This window comes from Hyperolius riggenbachi, chromosome 9 (genome assembly GCF_040937935.1).
Source record: "Hyperolius riggenbachi isolate aHypRig1 chromosome 9, aHypRig1.pri, whole genome shotgun sequence".
In the NCBI taxonomy this organism is placed as follows: Eukaryota; Metazoa; Chordata; class Amphibia; order Anura; family Hyperoliidae; genus Hyperolius; species Hyperolius riggenbachi.
This window is the reverse complement of record NC_090654.1, coordinates 112,087,650-112,111,954: the sequence shown is the minus strand read 5'-3', so window position 1 is coordinate 112,111,954 and position 24,305 is coordinate 112,087,650. Positions and strand designations below refer to the sequence as shown.

Genomic DNA, 24,305 nt, shown 5'->3' with positions numbered 1-24,305 from the left:
CCCCCCCCGAATCCTAGCACAATCATCCACAACTTCCTGGGCGTGGATTTTTCTGCTGGGGGAGGCAGAGCTTTTCGTTGTGGCTCTGCCTCCATCATCGTCAATCAGCGCTAATAGCTACTGCCGAAAGCTCTGCAAGCTCACAGGAAGTGATCCCCTAATCTCCCCCTGGGATTTCTGGGGGTTTTCTAATGATTTCAGCTGCTGGGATGCGGCGTTTTAGGTAAGGCATTAGGGCTAATGAAGTTAGTGAAGTAAAAACTGCATTTTAGCGAGACTTTAGAGTCTTTAATACCTCTTTCTGCTGTTATTTAGACACTACTGCAGCCAAATAGATCAGCGGGGTCTGCCAGGCAACTGGTATTGTTTAAAAGGAGATAAATATGGCAGCCTCCATATGTCTCTCACCTCTAAAGTGACTGAGTTAACCGAAACACATCCTGTCCTGCTGTTCTGTGCTAAAATGGTGCCGAATGCAGGTGTTCCGGTTCCAAACCACCAGGTCCTGGATTTGAACATCAACACTAACTCTCTGTTCTGCAGCATTGTGTGTATCTTACTTGGACATTGCATCAGAAGTTGATGGCGCTATATTCTGTAACTCAATAATAATAATAATAGTAATAACAATAACGAAATAACAGGTTGAATGTACATCAAACAGATCTTTTAATTTTTTTTAGCTAGATCATTACACTGCAAACAAATGGTTAGATTGTACAATCTAGATGATATGATGTATGGCCAGGTTTATTGTACTAAGCCCCTGTATATAGTGTTTACAGCGTGCATGTGGAATTGCAAGCATCTTGTGAAATGTCTCAGCAGTACAGATCATATTAAGAGGTTCTCGCAAGGCTGCAATGTTCAGCAGAGAGGAAGTAAGATTATGTTACATAATGCTGGCATTCTTTTCTAGCGGAAAAGGTGACCTCCCTGGGGAAGGACTGGCACAGACCCTGCCTGAGGTGTGAGCGCTGCTCAAAAACTCTGACTCCTGGCAGTCATGCTGAAGTGAGTGGCTGCTATTCATATTCCTTCATATTGTTTTTTAACCATAGTGACACATGACTGCAGGATACACAATGGATGATGTCATTACCTTTGCATTTCCTCAGCTGTTCTGTTTTATTTCACGTCTTACCCATCCATGCCCACTCAGGAAGCAGGTGGTGCTGCAGTAATATAATGTTATCACCAAGCTGAGGAGACATTCACTGGGAAGTGTAAAGCAATATTAGCCAAGAGAATCACAAAGAATATGCTTTATACAAATTATTATTTCACAAATAGTTACAGTAAAATAATATTGTAAAGCATAATGCATCTACACAGGCTCTTGCACATAGCATACTATTTTCTAACAGCAATTACAGACTCTATGGCCCGTGGGTTTATAAGGGGAGAAGTTTTCACAATTTAGTAGGGATGGTCAGAATTACCGAATTTCAAATCTGCTAAAATTTTGCAAAAGGTTCTAAAAGATTTCCAAATTTTGTGGATTCCAAGTTTGCAATGTGCAATTGCAATTAGTTACTAACTTGTATAGATAACAGTTCTAGTACTTGCAGTACAAAAATATAGAGTAGGAATGGACATTTTTTGTAGGACTAATGGCTGCCGTACTCTGGTCGATTGCCACCAGACTGAATCTGATCAGAGAGGGATCTATTAGCTGCCCATACATTGCACACAGATTTTGCATCGATTTCAGCATAAAATTGATTCACAACCTGTGGAGCTACCGCTGCCTGCCTCGCCGTCCCTGCTCCCCGAACCAGCAGCAATATATCACCTGTCCGTAGGCGCGAGTCCCCGGGTCCGTGCTGACACTTTCTCCGGCTGGCCTTCTCCATCTTCTCTTCACTTCCTGTCCCGTCCTGTGGCAAGCCGGAAGTTCAAACAGTAGAGGGTGCTCTAGTGTTTGAAGTTCCCCTTCTCACGAGACGGTACAGGAAGTGGAGAGGAGATGCAGAAGATGGCCAGCTGGAGAAAGGGACAGCGCGGACCCGGGAACTCGCGCTAGCAGACTGGTGATGTATTGCTGCATCGGTCGTCACCGAATCGAATGCCGCTAACGGCTCGCACCCGACCCGCCGGCAATCGAGCAAAATTTTCTGCCTGGACAGATTGATTGAATCGATAGATTTCGGCTGGAAATCGGTTGATCGGTCAGCATTTTGTTATCAATTTCACAGCAGATTCGATCACAGTGATCGAATCAGCTGTATATCGCCGGGAAATCGACGTAGTTTATGGGCACCTTAACACTGTATGTAGCTATGTCTATCTCATCATGTCATATGTCAGTTCAGGTACACATTCATTAATTTAAGTGAGACTTGAAGCCCAAATATAGTTTTAGCTATACCTTATCGCCTAAAAGTTTAAAGTGTCTCTGTAAACCCAACGTTAATACCAAATGGTGGTCCCTTGCATCTGGGTTGACCACCTGGCTCCACCTGGCACTAGACAGTGCATGCAACAATTTTTGTGTTATTATTTCACTATGCTTTTAGTAGTCCATACTATGCCTCAGTATGGGTCCAGTGATGGATAAAAACCTTTCCCATCTAAAAGCAGATACTTTTAATAAGCCTTTACTAGGCTTGCAAGATCATTTAAGATGACAACATTCTCTATTTTCTCAAGCTCAGGAGAACCTTCGGGCCCTATGGCAGGGGAAACTTGTAATTACATCCTTTCTATGCAACAAGTCTATAGTGTAGTGACATGTATCAATCCACTGCTTACACTGCATGGGGAAGGCACTGACTGAATCCCTCTCAGAAGACTGCAGCTTAAACCAACAACAGTCTGTGGTGCAGGAAGTATCCTGTGTCCCGGTTACTGACCCGATCATTTGAAAGTTATAAATCTGCCATTGTGTCTTTCTGGTTATGGATGGCTATTTGCAGCTAAAAGACTGCTATCAAGGAAAACATATATGTATGTGTACACATGTATTTTACATTTAAGTTTTTAGTTTCTTCATTCATCTTTAGACAAACATAATAGTAGAGGATGTATGGGTTGTGAGCTAACTGGGGTCCCTAGTCCAAAGGGCTCATCTGGGGCCATCCTTCAGCCACGGCATTATCACTTAATTATTTCAATAGAGAATCACCATAGAGATTATGATCACCTCTATATGTGCAATTAATACTGGTGATCCGTAAAGTGAATCTGAAGCGGGCAATAAAAAAAAAATTCCTCTATTTCTCAGTCCATCCTAAACACTAGCGTGGATCTGGCCCTCCAGACCTGGAGTTTGACACCTGTGCTCAATGGCATCCAAAGCCTTCCCTTTGCATAGGTAAGTATCTGACTTTTTTTTTGCCAGTTTCAGGTTCACTTTAACAAATTGTTCCCCTTCCCCTCTTTAAAGGGACTCCGTGCACCTCTCATGGGTATGCCTTTAAGCAAGACGACTTCCAACAAAGTCGTGATATGACCCCTCTGGAGGAGCCTCTTGACACTTCCTCTTCCTGCTTCATTCAGTGATGCACTTTTCTAAGAGAGAAGACAGGGTTGACCCAGAAGTTATAACATAGCCAAGATGGCAGCCGCAATTTTTAAATTGAAATCGAACGAAAACTATTTGGTGTAGAATGGCGATTCAGGCATCAAATGAAAGAGGAGAGCACAAGCTACAGGTGTATGCATCTTTAAGTACTTTGCATTACTGGTCGGAGTCTTAAAGGCATGCCCATGAGAGGTGCTCGGAGTCCCTTTAAACCTTTCCTTGAAAGGTAGATTTGATGGGGTCCACGACCTCCAACTGATTTATGTGCCAAAGTGGTTGTAATTAAATTTATCCCACACATTGTACAAAGGAGAAATCATGTGATGATGCTGAGCCATTATCCAATATGTAAGGTGAGAAATACAAGACATGGGAAGTTTAGAACTTTAACAGACTACAAGCTGAAATAGGAAAGTATTAGGGTAGCTGAGTAGAATTACAAATTCCTTGGTAGGTAACATGTGAAATTACCTTTATGAGTTTTCATGTGAAACTGTGAATCTCCTCTTAATTATTATTAATTATCTAGCAAACCCATTCATATGAAGTATATTTGTATTTACAGTAGATTTCTTTTTCACCTAGTAGCTTTATATTATATTGATTACACTGACTTTCTATTTTGTTTTCACAGCATGATGGGCAGCCATACTGTCACAAACCTTGCTATGGAATTCTTTTTGGACCAAAAGGTTGGTTTTAAACTCGCACTGAAAAAATACAATTATGCACTACAGTATTGTTGCACACGGATCATATTTGGGTCGGGATGAGATTAATAGTAATAGCGTCCCACAGGGATCACTGCTAATTTTTAATCTGCTGTTTAATAATTTGGTATGGACAGGTTGTTGGGATTTCTTATGGATGATGTTATTTATAATATGTTGGAAAAAAAAACAACTATCATAGGTTGTTATATGGCAGATATAATTTTAGGTAAAAAGCAAAGGAAAGCTGGTGTTCAAATAGTATAACAATAACTGGAAGTATATAAAGCTTTAATTAACTTACTTTGCCCATAAAATTTGCATCTAAATAATCAATTCACACTTCATACACACAGCAGTGAGCCATCTGGTAGCCTTAAGGGATACGTCCAGGCAAAGACAAACTAAAAAATCCACTTACCTGGGGCTTCCTCCAGCCCCTGGCAGCCGTTCTGTGCCCTAGCCGCAGCTCCGTTGGCTCCCGGTCTTCTCCGCTGCAGAGGCCGACCTCTCGAGGTCGGCTTCCGGGTCGGTGTCTTATGCGCTCCACCGTTGATTTCATCAGGACTGCACTGCGCAGTGCAGTCCTAATGATGTCAGCGGTGGAGCGCATAAGAAGCCAACCCAGAAGCCGACCTGGCAAGGTTGGCTTCTGCAGTGAAGAAGACCGGGAGCCACCGTAGCTGCGGCAAGGGCACAGAACGGCTGTTATATTAGACAGTACATAAAACAGCAGCCGCTCCCTGTATCAGGCACCTCTTTCTTGTTCCTGGTGCTGTTTACTCCACGGCGCTTCCAGAGACATATAGGGCTTGATTCACAAAGCAGTGCTAACTGTTAGCACGCCTGTGAAAACCCCCTTAGCACGTCTAAACAAGCTTTTCGCGCATAAAACTTTACGCGCGCAAAACTTTATGCGCGTAAAACTTTACGCGCGTACTGCACAGAGCGCAGGGCGCTCCGCGCGAAGTGCCCATTAAAGCCTATGGGACTTAGCGCGCGTAAAACTTTGCGCGCGTAAAACTTTGCGCGCGCAAAGTTAGCGCGCGATCTGATTGAGAAATCCGGTGCTAATCTACTTAGCACCCTGGTTAGCGCGTCTAAAGACTTTACACGTGCTAAGTAGGTTAGCACCGCTTTGTGAATCAAACCCTTTGTGTGCAAGTCTTGGCCGGCGACTCCACACGCTGGCTGCAGATTCCCGTCAGCTGCTTTACTTGGGCTCTCTCTGCCCTGCATGGCATTCGGGTAGGGGTCAATTGACTGTGGCGTCACTTCCTCCCTCAACACTCACAAGGATCTTACAAACTTGGAATCTGCATACAGCCCTTGGGTCTTGCATACAGCACTGCAATTCCAGGCTTAAAGTGGAACTTCAGTGAAAATAATCTAATAAAAAAGTGTTTCATTTTTACAATAATTATGTATAAATGATTTAGTCAGTGTTTGCCCTTTGTAAAATCTTTTAAATCCCTGATTTACAGTCTGATATTTATTACATGGTGACATTTTTACTGCTGACAGGTGATGTAGCTGCTGCATGCTTTTTTGGCAGTTAGAAACAGCTGTAAACAGCTATTTCCCACAATGCAGCAAGGTTCACAGACAGGAAACTGCCAAGAGTACATACTCAGAATTTCTTTGTGGGAGGGGTTTCACCACAATATCAGTCATACAGCGCCCCCTGAAGGTCTATTTGTGAAAAGGAATACATTTCTCATGTAAAAGGGGGTATCAGCTACTAATTGGGATAAAGTTCAATTCTTGGTCGGAATTTCTCTTTAAAGCAAGAGTGTCCAAGGTGATACTGTTAGTAGTTTTGGGATTCTCTGATAGTGCTGTGCTTTTATCAGTCTTTTCATATTTTCTGTTGCTGTTGTTTTTTTGTGTGTTTGTTTGTTTTGTTTTGTTTTGTTTTTTCTCTGTGATTAATGTTTCAGAGCAAAAATGTAATTGTGAGTTTCATACCATTTTATCATGTGCAGGTCAGGTATACTAAAGAACATCTGAGGTGACACAATGATTTTAGGCTTTACCTGGGGCTTCTCCCAGCCCTTAGAAATCTGTGTGCCCCTCACTGCAGATCCGATGTTCTGATCTGCATCCATATTGATCACCAACCTGCCGGATCACCGGTTCTGCGCATGCCTGCGCCCGTCCGTGTGATCGCACGAGGAGGCAGAGGAACATTGCAGCACAACGGAACTGCAGCGGTGAGGAACACACAGACTTCTAGAGGCTGGAAAAAGCCTGAGGTAAGGAAAGCATAAAATCAATGTGTCACCTCAGATGTCCTTTAAGTTTAACGGGATATATGTAATTTACATAACATATTATGCTAATTGCATAACTAGGTGTATACATTCTGCACTTATGTTGCCTGGTACACAGGTTATGTAAGTGTTACGTGTATAAAGTAGATTGCCCAAAATCTGTTGCGTTTCAGAACACATTGTGCTTGACCTTCATACCAGACACAGATTTCCAGGCTGAGTGTCTCTAATAACACTGATATTACAAAGAAGACATAACTAAAAGACCATGGCCTTTACTGTTCACACATGCTTTTTAGGAATGGAAAAATTTGAGGACAAGTTTTATATATTGTGAGGTACAGAGCAATTGTATGCTTGTTTGTGGTTTGAATTTAGAGAAAAAGGTCCTGGATAGCGAATGTTGTTGCTTGTTAGCAACAACACTATCGTGCAGATTCATTTGGGATCCAGGAATGGCATGTATTGGGAGAAGGCCTGAGTCTGGCAGAGAGAGGGTTAATTTGCTCACCTGCATGAATTGCAAGTGCCTGCAGCTCTCCGTATGCAGTGGGCTGTGTGTGGAGCAAGAAGGCTCCTGAAAGGCTGTGCAGCAGAGAGGCTGCAGCTCTCAGTGTGCAGGGGACTGTGTGTGGAGCAAGAAGGCTCGTGAAAGGCAGAGAGGCTGCAGCTCTCCGTATGCAGTGGGACTGTGTGTGGAGCAAGTAGCACTCCTGAAAGGCTGTGCAGCGGAGAGGCTGCAGCTCTCAGTGTGCAGGGGACTGTGTGTGGAGCAAGTAGCACTCCTGAAAGGCTGTGCAGCGGAGAGGCTGCAGCTCTCAGTGTGCAGGGGACTGTGTGTGGAGCAAGAAGGCTCGTGAAAGGCAGAGAGGCTGCAGCTCTCAGTGTGCAGGGGACTGTGTGTGGAGCAAGTAGCACTCCTGAAAGGCTGTGCAGCGGAGAGGCTGCAGCTCTCAGTGTGCAGGGGACTGTGTGTGGAGCAAGAAGGCTCGTGAAAGGCAGAGAGGCTGCAGCTCTCAGTGTGCAGGGGACTGTGTGTGGAGCAAGTAGCACTCCTGAAAGGCTGTGCAGCGGAGAGGCTGCAGCTCTCAGTGTGCAGGGGACTGTGTGTGGAGCAAGAAGGCTCGTGAAAGGCAGAGAGGCTGCAGCTCTCAGTGTGCAGGGGACTGTGTGTGGAGCAAGTAGCACTCCTGAAAGGCTGTGCAGCGGAGAGGCTGCAGCTCTCAGTGTGCAGGGGACTGTGTGTGGAGCAAGAAGGCTCGTGAAAGGCAGAGAGGCTGCAGCTCTCAGTGTGCAGGGGACTGTGTGTGGAGCAAGTAGCACTCCTGAAAGGCTGTGCAGCGGAGAGGCTGCAGCTCTCAGTGTGCAGGGGACTGTGTGTGGAGCAAGAAGGCTCCTGAAAGGCTGTGCAGCGGAGAGGCTGCAGCTCTCAGTGTGCAGGGGACTGTGTTTGGAGCAAGGTGGCTCCTGAAAGGCTGTGCAGCGGAGAGGCTGCAGCTCTCAGTGTGCAGGGGACTGTGTTTGGAGCAAGGTGGCTCCAGAAAGGCTGTGCAGCGGAGAGGTTTCAGCTCTCAGTGTGCAGGAGACTGTGTGTGGAGCTAGAAGGCTCCTGAAAGGCTGTGCAGCAGAGAGGCTGCAGCTCTCAGTGTGCAGGGGACTGTGTGTGGAGCAAGAAGGCTCCTGAAAAGCTGTGCAGCAGAGAGGCTGCAGCTCTCAGTATACAGGGGGCCGTGTGTGTAGCAAGGAGGCTCCTGAGGAGCCGTGCAGCAGACAGGGCTGCCAGACCTGTTGCAGCAGGGAAGCTGCTGAAGTGCTGGAGGAGATGGACTCCAGTACTGGTAATCCAAGAGAAGCCTGGAAAAGGTGAGTGGCCAAGGACTGCCATTAGGCATGTGGCGGGGTGTCACTGAAGAGCCAGTGTGGCTGTGAATAGTAAACAAGGGTGGTATGCAATGACCCCGAAGATAACCCGAAGGTCAGGGTTGGCACAGAGGCAGAGTGCGGTGCCTACAGTGTGATTGCTAAATACCCCGTGTGGTGGATTGTTTCTGTCCTGGACATTGTTTTGACTGACAAATAAAGCTGTATTGTTTTATTTTAACCCTAAAAAGATTCACTGGCTGGTATGTGGTGAATCTTGTGTGCTTTGATCTCCTCTGTCAACATGAGCTAAACAACTCAACTTCCCCAGAATATCACAATATATAGAATAAAAATCTAACAGCATGCTCAGCCAGCATCTTCCAACCAGCCACATCCTCAGATATCAGTATCTTGCAAATTCAGAGTGACCTTTTGTGTGAAATGAGGCCTCAGTAGCTAAGAAATCCTGTTTTAAAGTTCAGTAGGCATGTTCTAAGATAGATGATGCGTGATTATGCATATTTTGTATGTAAAAATCTGTTTGGTCCATTTTCAAACTGCATAATCCTGACCTAATACTACCTCTTGTAACAAAGGAAGAGTTTATAAGATGCATGTCGGGATTCCTGCTTTATCACTGAAATATGCTTATAAAAAAACAGTATTTAAAAAATGATATCTTTGAATTACTAACTGAAAAAAAAAGGAAGTGCGAGCTTTCTGGGGGTCTAGTTCCTTTCTGCGGGCATATTTTCAGATAAATGCTCTACCTGAAGAAGGGTGCTTGAAATGTGATTTATTTTTTGTTAAGCCTTTTTTTTAATACTGTATCTTGTTTTGTATGCTTCCCAGTACATTTATTCTCTTGGCAAACTCGGTACAAAAACCTTGCCTTTTGCTTCTTACCACTAGATGTCAGTGTTGTTCTAAACAAGTTGTTATCTGAACAGAATGTTCTGTGGAGTAAATAATATCTGGTAATAATGAAAAAAAAATTGTAATTAAATAACATTGTGAACTTCTGCCAACTAAAAACAATTATGTACAACATGAATATCAGATGTAATCTGACCTGAGCCATTTTGGCAAGTTCCTTACCCAGCATTGTTTTCCTTTAAGTTATGCAGAAAGGCACTAAGTAGCATGCTATATATAGCTTATTGATTCCTCTTACCTCATGTTCACCTATTTTGCCCTTAGACTGTAATCTTACTGTAGGAGAAGATCTCTTCTGTAGCATTTGAATATTAGAATATCTAGCTGTATCTGTGAGGGGTTACATCTTTATGTATATTCAATTGTACAACTTTATTATCCGTTTGTGAGAATAAAAATAATTTTTATTTGGCCAAATAAGTTTGTACTTGCAAAGGAATTTGACTTCGCAGTTACTTAAAGGGAACCTTAACTGAACGGGGGGTAAAGAGTTTTACTTACCTGGGGCTATTACCAGCCCCCCGCAGCAGTCCTGTGCCCTCGGCGCCGCTCTGGAATCCTCTGGTCCCCCGCTGTCACTTAGTTTCGTTTTTGACGACTCACCAGTCGCTGGCTGCCATGCGTATTATTGGACGCATTCACCAATGCAATTAGCGCTATTGCGGACCGCAACGCGTACATAAATACGCGTTGCCGCATTCCGCACGCGTAGATATGCGGCAACGCGTATTTTTGTACGCGTGGCGGTCTGCAATAGCGCTAATTGCATTGGTGAATGCGTCCAATAATACGCATGGCGGCCAGCGACTGGTGAGTCGTCAAAAACGAAACTGAGTGACAGCGGGGGACCAGAGGATTCCAGAGCGGCGCCGAGGGCACAGGACTGCTGCAGGGGGCTGGTAATAGCCCCAGGTAAGTAAAACTCTTTACCCCCCATTCAGTTAAAGGACTTGCGAGGCCAAAATCCGGCCCCCAAATGTAAAAAAAGTTATCTACCTGTATGACTTTCTAAGGCACGGAGGACGCCGTCCGTGCCCTCCGTGCCGTTCCGCCGGGTCCCCGCCTCTCAATACGACCCCGAATGGCTCCCGACCCCACGGCCAGGGTCGGGCTCTGCTGCCTGTATAAAGATGGCCGCCGACCCTGGCCGCGGCTGCGCACTCCGCATGGCCGCTACTGCGGCTGCGCAGCACTAGGGCCAACCCCCCGATCCACGCTACAGGAAACAGCCTGTTGCGTGGATCGGGGGGTTGGCCCTAGTGCTGCGCAGCCGCAGTAGCGGCCATGCGGAGTGCGCAGCCGCGGCCAGGGTCGGCGGCCATCTTTATACAGGCAGCAGAGCCCGACCCTGGCCGTGGGGTCGGGAGCCATTCGGGGTCGTATTGAGAGGCGGGGACCCGGCGGAACGGCACGGAGGGCGCGGACGGCGTCCTCCGTGCCTTAGAAAGTCATACAGGTAGATAACTTTTTTTACATTTGGGGGCCGGATTTTGGCCTCGGAAGTCCTTTAACCACTTCGCCATATCTGGACGCATATATCCGTCCAGATAGGCAGTGGTGCTGCAGCCGTGTGGTGCGCGCGCCCGCGCGCGCCCCCGCTGCCTCCCGCTGCCCCCCCGATCAGTGAATGGGAATATAATTCCCATTCACCGATCCAAGTCCCCGGCAGAAATACTGACGCTTTCTCATCAGAGAGCGTGGTATTTCTGCCCCCAGGAAACAACTTCTCTTCATTTTAGTTCCTAGATGCGACATCGTTCGCATCTAGGAACTTTTTGAATGTGGCCATCTTGTGGCCAAATAGTAAACTGCACCCACATACCTGTATTGAATAAAAAATACATTATTTTACATCTAAAATTGGCTATTTACCTCCCAAACTAAAATTACCCAAATACATTTTTGTATTAAAAAAAATAATAAAAAAAATTACAATTAAAAAAAAAATACATAAATAGTTACCTAAGGGTCTGAACTTTTTAAATATACATGTCAAGAGAGTATCTTATTACATTTTTTAAAATTATAAGCTTGTAAATAGTGATCGACGCAAATTGAAAAAATGCACCTTTATTTCTAAATAAAATATCGGCGCCATAAATTGTGATAGGGACGTAATTTAAATGGTGTAATAAGCGGGACAAATGGGCACATAAAATGCATGGGTTTTAGTTACTGTAGCATGTATTAATTTTAAACTATAATGGCCAAAAACTGAGAAATAATGTTTTTTTTCCATTTCTATCTTAATCTTCCTGTTAAAATGTATTTACAGTAAAGTGGCTCTTAGCAAAATGTACTACCTAAAGAAAGCCTAATTAGTGGCGGAAAAAACGAGATATAGATCAATTAATTTTGATAAGTAGCGATAAAGTTATTAGCGAATGAATGGGAGGTGAACATTGCTTGGATGCATAAGATTTTCGAAGCTGTAGGCTGAAGTGGTTAAGGTTCCCTTTAACCGCTGAAGACAGTGTATGGGTTAAAATAGGTAGCAAGCAGGGTGAGAATTGTTCATTTTCCATTTCTCTTCTGTAATGTTTTCAAGTCAAAGCTGTTTGTGCTGGATGGATTAGTGCTCTTCTGCATAAAGCATTGCTGCAGCCTGAGGGAAGAAGCTATTCCTGTGCCTTATAGGAAGACAGAAAGGTGAAAAAAGCCACACACTGTATTGGGTGGTGGGGTAAAAAAGGGGCCATGCCCAATAGGAAAGGTCTCACCTATTTGTGGATGACACTTTATCCCTCTTCAGCCGGGGCTTCGATTAGTAGGTCCTTGCTGTTGGTCGTTGCTCCAGGGTAATGCTGGTTGTAGTGGTGTGCGGATAAAGCAGAGGTACCTGCAATGAGAGGCTGTTTCTGTTTGAAGGTTTTTATTTTGTTACACCCTTGCTTTTGTTTGCTTGTTTTTCTCACCAAACCCCCTCACATCACCAGGGACATCTGCCTGTACTGACCAAGCACAATTTTGGCACGCAAGGACCTACCAACCGAAGCCCAGTCCACGGCTCTAGAAGGACAAAAGCATGAATGCTGTAAAACCCTCCAGCCTCCACAAATAGTTATGACCTTTCCTATTGGACATTGCCCCGTCCTACCACCTATTACAGTGTGTGTTTTTCTCTCCTTTCTGTCTTCCTATCCAGCACTGTTTCACAGAGAACTGCACCTCCCAGGCTCACAGATCACTCTCTGCCAATAATCCTATTGTCAGACAAAACCTACATTCCTGTGCCTGGAAGTTTTTGTTGCAACTGACCAGTATTTCACCCCTGAAGGCAAAAATTGGAATATAGAGTGAGCCGGGTAAGAGGGGTTAGAGGATTCAGAGGCTATCTTAGTCGTCTCTGTGTTAAATGAAGCTTCACTTTCTGCTTCTGGAATATAATTTTCTCCTTTGAACACACAACCCAATAAACCAGAGTATTCGCAACATATTGTTGGACCATTTAGCTAATAACCAAAGTACAACAGTGGGATCTCCAGCCACCAGCTGCCCTCTACTCCTTGTGATGCTCTACCTGCTGCTAACTAACCCTTGTAATTCTATATACACTTTTCCTGCTTGCTATCAGCTGAGTCATTTCTGCGGAACCTCACCAGACCTCATTCTCAACACTGAGAGGCGCTTTAAAATTCTACCTGCACAAGGCACTAAATATTAAGTGATTATAAAAATGCAAGTTGAAAAGATAAAACCTTTCCAGGTTTGACAAAAAAGGGCTTGTACCTAGACCACACCTAACCTGGTTCGTAAATATCTGACTTTATCAAGAGTTGAGTCATACACGTGTAGCCTCCTCTGTTCATATCATTCATTTATTAGTTCACCTTTGAATACTACACAAACTAGAGCCAAAAAACAACTGTCTCCAAAGGGCTGTAAATCAACGAACATCACAAGAAAAGATGCCCCATCTAAAGACATATCTGTGAGAAAGCGCAAAGGAGCCGCCGCCATGAGCCAGCGGCAGGCGGCTCCTTCCGCGCACAGCAGGCATTCGCACGGAGAGGCAGCCGCCTCCTCGCATCATGAGGCGGCTGCCTCCGTGCATCAGGGTATGGAGCGTGGTGAAAACGCCGCGTTGGACGCGGCGGTTAGCACGCAGGTCCCCGCTGCGGAGACTCCGCAGAGCGGGGCTGTGCTGGCTGGGACTCGTAGTCCCTCAAGCTTCAGAGTGACGCGCGCGCGCGCACTCAGACAGGATTTATTACACATAGGAGCAAGTCAGCTGACCAGGCAGATCAGCTGACTCTAACTCCACTCTCCATTGGTCCAGCAATCAGGGAGGTGCTGGGGCACACACATGGTACATATACTGCTGGCTGTTCATTCATCTGGTGTCTGGCGTTGCGATCACATATGTGGGAGCACCCAGATCCGTAGTCAGATCCTTAAGTGTGCCGGGACCAGCTGGAGCTGTAATCCTACACTTAGCTAGATATTGATAGCTAAAGTACTAGTTTGATTGTGATTACCTGTTATGACTTTTGCCTGCCTCGACTATCCTCCTGAACTCTGACCTTGTACCTCGATATTTCTGATACTCTGTTGCCGAACCTCGGCTCGTTCCTAGACTCTGTTTTTGCCTCCTGATTCTGTACCCCGATATATCTGATACCCCGTTGCCGAACCCTGCCTGTACTTTGACTCCGCCTTTGCCTACTGTATTTTTACTTTATCTGTCCGTGTGTTACGATCTGGCTTGTCCGACCTCGAGAACCGACCTCACGATTGGAGGCGGTTCCCAGTCCTGTTAGTGATACTTCTTCCTGAGTGTCACTCTTGGACTTTCCTTCCTACTGTCAATCTGACTCCTCCCGTCTTGGAGAGCTCAGGTCTGCGGAAGGAATCCGTGCAGTTCTCCTTGCTGCACTGAGGCCTAGGCCTCTTAGTGTTACAGTTACACCAAACACTACACTCTACTCAGGTGAACAGAGGTTAGCTAGTATATTGGATTATCGGTGATACTGCAGATCACATATAATCTGGTATACGTCTGTATTTCCCGTGACGCTGCAGGTCACCGGTAATCAGATCTCTCTGTGCTTCACCGATCGTTACAGAACGCCAGACCAAAAAATACTGATGGAACGCACTGATCCTCTGACTGTGCTTGCCACTTCGGTGGATAGCATTCATCAGGCACTAGGCCAGCACAAAGCCTTAATTGATGCCTTATCAGGCTCTGTGAGAACCCTCCAGACATCAGTTGATTCAGTGCGATCCCCTCCTAGTGATGACATCCGTATGCCTGTCCCTGATAAGTTTTCCGGCCACAAGTCTGACTTCCGGAATTTCAGGAGTAGAGTGTTGTCATATTTTGAGTTAAGGCCCCGATCCTCGGGGACTGAGACCCAACGGGTCATTTTCATTAAAACTTTGTTGACTGGAGACTCCCAGTCGTGGGCATACAACCTGCCCGCTACCGATACTGCCTTGACCTCAGTGGAGGAATTCTTTAAGGCCATGGCCATAATCTACGACGACCCCGACCTTGCTGCATCCTCAGAGCGGAAGCTCAAACTCTTACGGCAAGGCAGAGGGTCGGTCGAGGATTATGCGGCAGAGTTCCGTAGGTGGTCGGTCACCTCGAGATTTGATAATTTTGCCCTCATGGACTACTCTCTGTCTGGGTTGTCGGAAGAGGTTTCCGACCTAATGTTGACTGTGCCCGAGCCCAAGACAGTTGACGAGGCCATATCGTCGGCCATTCGAGTAGATCGCAGGCTACGCCATCAGAGGCAGGCTAGGAGTAGTCACCGGGTCAGGGTGACTTCGTACACAGTACCGGCTGTTGCATCCCCAGTAACAACAACTCCGCCTGTCTCAACCTCTCCGGCCTTGCCTCCACCAGAGCCAATGCAAATTGGTCGATCAAAACTGACCCAGGTGGAGCGGAGGAGGAGAATGACGGAACAACTGTGCCTATACTGTGCAGAGGCAGGGCATAGGGTGCGAAACTGTCCTAACAGGTCGGGAAACGGGTCTGCCTAGGAGTAGTGGGGGTGACACCCTAGGCCCACAATTTTCACCCCTTAAGGAGAAAAAACTGCTTCTCCCCTGTACGATTACATGGGAGAATAAGTCAGTAGCCACTGAAGCATTTATTGATTCCGGCTCAGCGGCTAATTTTATGAATCTTGCATTTGCTCAGGAGTTGGGTATTCCCCTCATTCCAGTGAATCCCCCCATTCAGGTCACGGCAGTGGACGATTCCCCGCTGCAACGGGAGCGCCCACTGTCACAGACTCCGGAAGTGAAAGTCACCATAGGGGTACTGCATGGGGAACTATTACGTTTTTTTGTGTTACACATGTCCACCTCCACCATTATCCTAGGCATGCCGTGGTTGCAAACCCATTCGCCGCAAATAGACTGGGCCACGGGGCAGTTAACCTCCTGGTCACCGCATTGTTTCCAACAGTGTTTGGGAAAATTGACATTGGGGCAAACCAAAGTTCAGGTGGGAGGTGTGCCAGATCAGTACTCTGAATATGCCGACGTATTTTGTCCCAAGGCAGCTGACAAACTGCCCCCACATCGGCCATTCGACTGTCCCATCGATCTCCGTTCAGGTTGTGTACCTCCCCGGGGCCATCTGTATAATTTGTCGGGACCCGAGAAAGTGGCCATGGGAGAATATATTCGTGAGAACCTAGCCAAGGGCTTCATTCGGCCATCTCGGTCACCCGCCGGGGCAGGGTTCTTTTTTGTTAAGAAAAAAGATGGGGGCTTACGGCCATGTATCGACTACCGGGGGCTTAATAAGATCACAGTGAAGAATCGCTACCCGTTGCCCTTAATAGATGACCTTTTCACACAGGTCACGGAGGCTAGGATATTCTCGAAACTGGATTTAAGGGGGGCATACAATCTTGTGCGGATCAGAAAAGGTGACGAATGGAAAACGGCCTTCAATACTCCGGACGGGCATTACGAGTACCTGGTGATGCCCTTTGGGTTATGTAATGCCCCGGCCGTTTTTCAGGAACTTATTAATGAGGTCTTTAGAGAGGTGTTGGGGAAGTTCGTTTTGGTTTACCTCGACGACATTCTTATATTTTCTAACAATCTTTCTGATCACAGAACTCATGTCAGATGGGTATTGAACAAGCTGAGGCAGAATTTATTATATGCTAAGTTGGAAAAATGCATTTTCGAGGTCACGTCGGTAGCTTTCCTGGGATATATAATCTCTACCTCGGGCCTGTCTATGGACCCTGCTAAGGTCTCCGCGGTCTTGGAGTGGCCGCAGCCGGTGTGGTTAAAGTCCTTACAACGCTTCTTGGGGTTTGCAAACTACTATAGAAGGTTTATTAAGAGGTACTCTACAGTAGTTGCACCCCTCACCAGTCTTACAAAGAAGGGGGCAGACACCACCCACTGGTCTCCCGAGGCCGTACAGGCATTCACCACTCTAAAAAGATTGTTCTGTTCGGCACCCATATTGAGGCATGTGAACACTTCTTTTCCATTTATAGTTGAGGTAGACGCCTCAGAAGTTGGATTGGGGGCTGTGCTGTCTCAACGTTCAGGTCTTCAGGGGAGATTACACCCGTGTGCCTATTTCTCCCGAAGGTTCTCTCCGGCAGAGAAAAACTATGATATAGGCAATAGGGAGCTCCTTGCCATCAAATTAGCCGTCGAAGAGTGGCGTCATTGGCTGGAAGAAGCGGAGCACACGATCATGGTTTATACCGACCACAAGAATCTCGAGTACATCGAGGGGGCTAAAAGATTAAGCCCCCAACAGGCTCAATGGTCGTTATTTTTTTCGAGGTTCACATTCTTGATTACATACACTCCTGGTAGTAAGAATACCAAGGCAGATGCACTCTCTAGGTGTTTTGAACCAGAAACAGCACAGCCCTCTGTTCCTGAGACCATTGTTCCACGGAAGTTGGTGCTAGCCGCTACCGAGACTTGGGAGAACTGGAAGGAAACTTTGGGTCCTTTCCAGCAGGATGTCCCAGAAGGAAAACCTGAGGGGGTTTTGTTCCTGAGAGAGAACCCCCTGCTGTGATCGGTTCCTACCAGTCTGGGGGAAGGGGCGGTTTATTAGCTTCTGTCCATCTAATCTCTGATGGATGAGCTATAACCTTTCCAGGGATGCTGGGGAAACGATTTAACACAGAGGTGAGAAGAGCTGTAATTAGAAGCTACCAAAGAGCCAGGGTTTGTTAGCAGCCAGAGAGTAAGAGGGAAAAAAAAGTGGATTTTAAACCAACAAATGTCAGTTTGGTTGGTTTGCGAAGAAACTGGCGTTCGTAACTCCATGACGCATTCGATATGTCATATCGACGGCGTCACAGAAGCAAACCGATTTTTTGCATAAGTTGTAAGGAAATGCTTTGGTTGCATTTATACTTATTGATGCACTCTTGTTTTTGTACACTTTTTCTGATAAATTATTTACTTGGTCATGTGCGTTAAAACATACATGTCACCTGCCCAAACACCCCCAACAAATACAAATTCATGCACATCATGTGAAAAATTGCAGCATGCTGTAATGCAACCCATTGGTCGCCATGGGTTGTCCATTCTAAAGCAGTTCTATTTTGTGGTAAAATGCATAAAAAATGGATGTAGGGTGAGTGAGAATTTTTGGAGCACCTATTATTAATATAGCTGTGTTCTGTTGGGTGTCAACAACATAGAGTTTTCCAAAGGGGCATGTTAAGCTGTACCTTACATTTCTGCTTTAGTGCTCTGAGTCATTTTTGCAGTGTGGACTGTAAGGAGCAGCAAGTTCTTTGTGACTGTTTTGATTTAGTCTAATTTCACACCAGGACGTTGCGTTAGAGGGGGCGTTAAGGTCGCATAACGTCCCCCTAACTCAACGCCTGGTGGTGCTGGATCTGGATGTCAGAGTGAGCCGCGTTGTGCAGCTCACTCTGGCGTCAGTGATGCCGTGATGCGCACTCTTGTGAGCATGCGGCATCACGTGGTCCCGCCGGCCAATCGCCGCACAGAGCGGCTGCTCCAGGAAGTAAACACTGCACGTCATAACGTGCAGTGCATATTAATTAGCCATGTGCCTGGCCGCTCTCCGCTCCTCCCCAACATTAGTGAGCATGTGCAAGCAGTCTAACGCGGCTCAGCCGCGTCTAAAGTACTGCATGCAGTACGTTGCCTTGTGACGCAGCATTACAATGTAACGCAACGTCCGCACTGTGAACAGCCCCATTGATTTTTCATTACTGTGCGGTGGGCTGCGTTACAGGCTGCTCTAACGTGCGCCTGTAACGTCCCACTGTGAAACCAGCCTTAAAGCATAACTGAACTCAGAGATATATGGAGGCTGACATATTTATTTCCTTTTAAACAATGCAGATTGGCTGGCTTGCCTGCTGAGCCTTCGCGTCTAAGGGCCCGTACACACTGCTGCGCTGCGTTGCGTTTTTAAAATCGCATGCAATTTTTAAATCGTAAAGCCTTCATGAAAATATAAAAATCGCATTGCACCAGTGTGAACAGGTCTTCAAGATTTTCATGATTTTTCAAAAGACCTTGTGATTAAAAAAAAAATATGCGATTTTAAAAGCGCAGCACAAGCGCAACAGTGTGTACAGGCCCTAACTCTTAGCCATGGACTGTGAAAAAGCATGTAGATCAGGTGTTTCTGACTGAAGTCTGACTGGGTTAGCTGCATGCTTGTTCAGCTCTGTGATTCAAAAACTGCTAATGCCAGAATAATCAGCAATGCTGCCAGGCAACCGGTATTGTTTAACCTCCTGAGCATTATGCCGCTCAGGAGGTTTTGCATTATCGGTCCCCCCGCGCTAATTTATTAGTTTAATTGTGTCAATTACATACTAGCTAGCACTGGGCTAGCTAGTATTGTCTGCCGGCACCTCCTTAGCTCCAGTCTTCACTATGGGGAGGATCGTACATGACATCTTGAAGTCACCGACGTCATGCGCAGTCCTGATCCTCCCCATAAAGAGGACCGGAGCTGAGCATGAGGCTGCTAGATCGCTGGATCCCGGCGTGGTAATCTATCCAGCGGGCAACCGGGGGGGGGGGGGGGGGGGTTTGGGTGAGGGATTGCGGACAATTGGGGGGTGCCGGCAGGCAATACTAGCTAGCGTAGTGCTAGCTGGTATCTAAAGGACAAAATTAAATAAATTAATTCCGGTGATCCCCGACCCTCAGCAAAACCTCTGCAGCACACACAGTGTCGGGCATACCGCTAAGGAGGTGGTTAAAAGGAAATAAATATTGCTGCCACCACATCTCTCTTAGTTCAGGTGTATGTTAATGGCCACTTCCAGTTCAAGGAATCCATTTTAATTATTAGTGTGGAAAATGGGTAGAAACTTTTTGGGGATTTGCTATTGCTCCTTCATTGGACTTTCCCGCACTTTCTGCCAGTGGGAACACCATGGAGTGCTGTAGCTTTAATATGAAGTTGGGGTGTTCCGGGGACAGGAAATTAGAGGCAATAAAAATGGTCAGGAATCTTCACTCTTCTGGAGCTTGTTTGAGGAATAAGCAAGGTCAGGGCCCACCCCATCTAAAGCTGAATACTCACCTGAAGACACAGGAAGATGGATCACAGCAATGTCAATGGCAATGATTGTTCTCCGATCCATCTTCCTGCCCTCGGGAACACGTGACAACACGCGTCAGGCATGAACAAGATTCCAAACGATTGCGGCACTTTGTGCAGGAGTCGTCAGGGATCTAAAAGATCCAATCCGCCATGACGGTCGTTATCGCTGCACGTCGCAAAGCATTGTCTGGCTTTTCATACACTGGTACCCACATTGCGACATCCCGGAAATGGTCGCTCAAAAAATTGCCGGTTGTTGGAAGAATTATGCACAAAATTGCAAGGTCAGTATGAGCCTTAAGAGACGTGGGACTGTGCTTCATTGTCTTCTAGGTTCCTGATAAACAGAAAGTTCATATACAGTAACCAACATTTGTCTTTTAAAATAAGTTTCAGCTTTTACTTATGATAAGATTTTTCTTTCAGATATTCCATAGGGGCTATTTTAAACCAGTGTCCCACATTTTACACACATACAAAATAGAGGTGGTAAAGGTAAACTTGCCTCCTCTTGGGGAAAAAACTCCATGGTGAGGTTAAGAGCTGTAATTTTATTAGGCTAAATTAACAAAACTTTCACGAATTGCAACGTGTTTCTCAGTGTGGCGCTAGGCTCTTCTACGGCTCATTGGAGATTTTGCTTTTTATTTGCCTGACTAAGTGGAAACCTAAAAGAGAAACCGAGAGCCCAATATGGTGCAGTATGTTAAGATGATATGAAAAAAATGTTAACATGCGAGAGATATATACTCACAAGCACGGGTCACCTCATAGGCAACCACTGAAAAGGCAGGTGAGGAGATTAAGCCTGTCCTCACTCAGGACTAAGAAGTCGCTCTCTGTAGTAAGAAGAAAAGGGTGGTACTCCCTTCCACCAGGAGTGGACACAGTGTGTTTGGATGTAGAACAGAGGCGCCAGTAGGATAAAATTACATAAAACCTTTAAAAATGCTTGGAGGAAGTGGTGGGCTTGCCTCACTGAGGCGCTATTCCTGACAATTCAGACCCACTGTTGTCCCCAATCTTTTGCCTGATGAAGCGGGCTTGACCTGCGAAACGCGTTGCATTTCTAATTTGGGGTACCGTATAAATAAATGTGTTAATTTATACAAACAGTGCTTCTTGTTTGCTTTTGGGAGGCAAGCCCACCACTTCCTCCAAGCATTTTTAAAGGTTTTATGTAATTTTATCCTACTGGCGCCTCTGTTCTACATCCAAACACACTAAGTGGAAACCTAGTCCCTCCCCCCGATTGTTTGCTGGATAAATTACCACGCCGGGATCCAGCGATCTAGCAGCCTCCTGCTCAGCTCCGGTCCTCTTTATGGGGAGGATCAGGACTGCGCATGACGCCGGTGACTTCAAGACGTCATGTACGATCCTCCCCATAGTGAAGACTGGAGCAGAGCGGGGAGGCTGCACCTATCGCAGGATCCAGGCAGGGTAATCTATCCAGCAGACAATCGGGGGAATTGGGGGGGGGGGGTGTCATGGAGGTGCCGGCAGACAATACTAGCTAGCCTAGTGCTAGCTAGTATGTAATTGACACAATTAAACTAATAAATTAGCGCGGGGGGGAGACCAAAAATGCAAAACCTCCTGAGCGGCATAACACTCAGGAGGTTAAACAATACCAGTTGCCTGGCAGCATTGCTGATCATTCTGGCGTTAGCAGTTTTCGAATCACAGGGCTGAACAAGCATGCAGCTAACCCAGTCAGACTTCAGTCAGAAACACCTGACCTACATGCTTTTTCACAGTCCATGGCTAAGAGTTAGGGCCTGTACACACTGCTGTGCTTCATTTTCAAGCCAGCTCTATAAACATGGCAGCTGGAAGCAAAACAAACATTACAGGGCAAACTCTAGGTGTTGTGCAGAAACAGACCAGTAAGCACACAGTTACATCCCCCAGTAAGGTTGGCTTTACAATATTCACCAGGTGCTTCCAAGCTGATTATGTGAGGGATCGCGGGAAAGCAGCCGCCTCCACTCAGCGTGAGGCGGCTGCTTCCCATAACGGCATGGCGGAGCGCGGTGAAACCGCCGCTTCAGACGCGGCGGTTAGCGCGCATGTCCCCGCTGCGGAGACACCGCAGAGCGGGGCTGCTGTGGCTGGGACTCGTAGTCCGTTTAGGTTTAGAAGGACACGCATGCGCGCGGAGAGGCAGGACCTATATGGCAGCCAGAATCAGGTCAGCTGACCAGGCTGGTCAGCTGACATCCCTGCCTCCTCTCATTGGTCCAGCACTTAGGGAGGTGCTGGAGAGATCCCTGTGTATATATACTGCTGGCCGTGCAGTTGCTGGGTGTCTGGCGTTGCGAACACATACGTGGGAGCACTCAGACCTGTAGTCAGATCCTTAAGTGTGCCGGGACCAGCTGGAGCTGTAATACTATACTTAGCTAGATTCTGTTGATAGCTTAAAGTACTAGTTTGATTGTGATTATCTGTTATGACCCTGCCTGCCTGACTATCCTCCTGAACTCTGATCTTGTACCTTGCCTTTCTGATACTCTGTTGCCGTACCCCGGCTCGTCCTTAGACTCTGTTTCCGCCTCCTGATTTTGTACCTCGATATTTCTGATACCCTGTTGCCGAACCCTGCCTGTACCTAGACTCCGCCTCTGCCTTCTGAATCTGTACTTTATCTGAACGTGTGTTTACAACCTGGCTTGTCCGACCTCGAGAACTGACCTTACTATTGGAGGCGGTTCCCCGTCCTGTTAGTGACACTTCCTCCTGAGTGTCACTTTCAGTCTATCCTTCCTACTGTCGGCCTGACTCCTCCCGCATTGGAGAGTTTAGGTCTTCGGAAGGAATCTGTGCAGTACTCCTCACTGCACTGAGGCCTAGTCCTCTAAGTGTTACTGTTACACCAAACACTACACTCTACTCACGTGAACAGAGGTTAGCTGGTATATCGGATTATCGGTGATACTGCAGATCACTTATAATCTGGTATACATCTGTATGCCCAGTGATACTGCAGATCACCGGTAATCAGATCCTCTCTGTGCTTCACCGTTCGTTACAGATTACTTGTTTTTTAGAGAGAACAGAGGCTGAGCACATTCTGGGGTAAAACTTGGCTTTTAATAATTCATATTGGATAAAAGAATCCTATAAATAGTACAATGTATCAAGCATAAAAGATTACCCCAGTACTCACTGCTATACATAGGATGGTAATAAGGAGGTTAAAGGGCTGATTGTGGGAATCTTCTTCCTGTTGCATAGTTTTTCACTGTACTGTAACAAGACTATGCCTGAAATTAAAGGGGCACTATGGTGAAATTTTTTTAAATTTTAAATATGTGCAAACATATACAAATAAGAAGTATGTTTTTCCAGAGTAAAATGAGCCATAAATTACTTTTCTCCTGTGTTGCCGTCACTTACAGTAGGTAGTAGAAACCTGACAGAAGCGACAGGTTTTGGACTAGTACATCTCTTCATAGGGGATTCTCAGGGATTTATTTATTTTCAAAAGCACTTAGTGAATGGCAATTGCTCTGTCCAACTGCCAAAAAACTGTGTAGTGAGCAGGGAAAGCTGACCAGCATCATTGTCTAAATCCTTTTTAGGGAATATCTTTATAAAGAAGAAAAGCCTTGCTAAGAATCCCCTATGAAGAGATGGACTAGTCCAAAACCTGTCACTTCTGTCAGATTTCTACTACCTACTGTAAGTGACAGCAACATAGGAGAAAAGTAATTTATGGCTCATTTTACTCTTGAAAAAACGTACTTCTTATTTGTCTATGTTTGCACATATTTTACATTTTACAATTTTTTCGCCATAGTACCCTTTAAAACTGATTAGTTTGATTCACTGTACTGTAACAACACTATTCCTCAAATGAAAACAGATTGTACACCCTGTATTAAGTTCAATAATCTTGCATGGCCATGTCACATGACAACTTACCACGATCAGTGTACAGATGAGCTGACCTATAGGCCATGCATGACATGATACATCCCACTGCAGCTCCCAGTGGGAAATTCGGCAATACAGTAGGGGTTGTTCCAATAGTATCACTAGTATCACTCTTGTATAAGACTCGCTGTATGAGAAGGGCCAAAAACATTATCAAGAACCACACTCACTCTGGAAACGCCATTTTTGAGCTTCTTCCATCATGTAGACATTTTAAATCAATCCACATACACACAAACAGATTGAAAACCAGCTTTTTCCCCAACTGTCAAAAACGTGTTAAACTCTGAATCTTCTCTGAAATAATTAGCACTGTGTACAAAATTGTTGAAATATTTTAAATACCTGGCATACTTGTATAATTCCTCTATTTGTACCTTTGTTACTATCACTGTGTTCCTTATATTCACTACCGGGCTGTCATGAAAATCATTTTATTGTGTTACACAATTATGACAATGTGCTTAATTTGAAGTGGATTTGAATCTATCAGT

General features: G+C 45.8%; 1 protein-coding gene across 1 annotated transcript in view; it reads left to right on the top strand.

Moving 5' to 3' along the window:
- LOC137532620 (cysteine-rich protein 2-like) overlaps nucleotides 1-24,305 on the top strand; it is a 162,742-nt gene that overhangs the window by 133,802 nt on the left and 4,635 nt on the right. Inside the window, exons 6-7 of the mRNA XM_068253347.1 lie at nucleotides 920-1,014; nucleotides 4,161-4,218. Of these exons, the coding sequence (XP_068109448.1) occupies nucleotides 920-1,014; nucleotides 4,161-4,218 (153 nt within the window). The remainder of the gene's footprint in view (nucleotides 1-919; nucleotides 1,015-4,160; nucleotides 4,219-24,305) is intronic.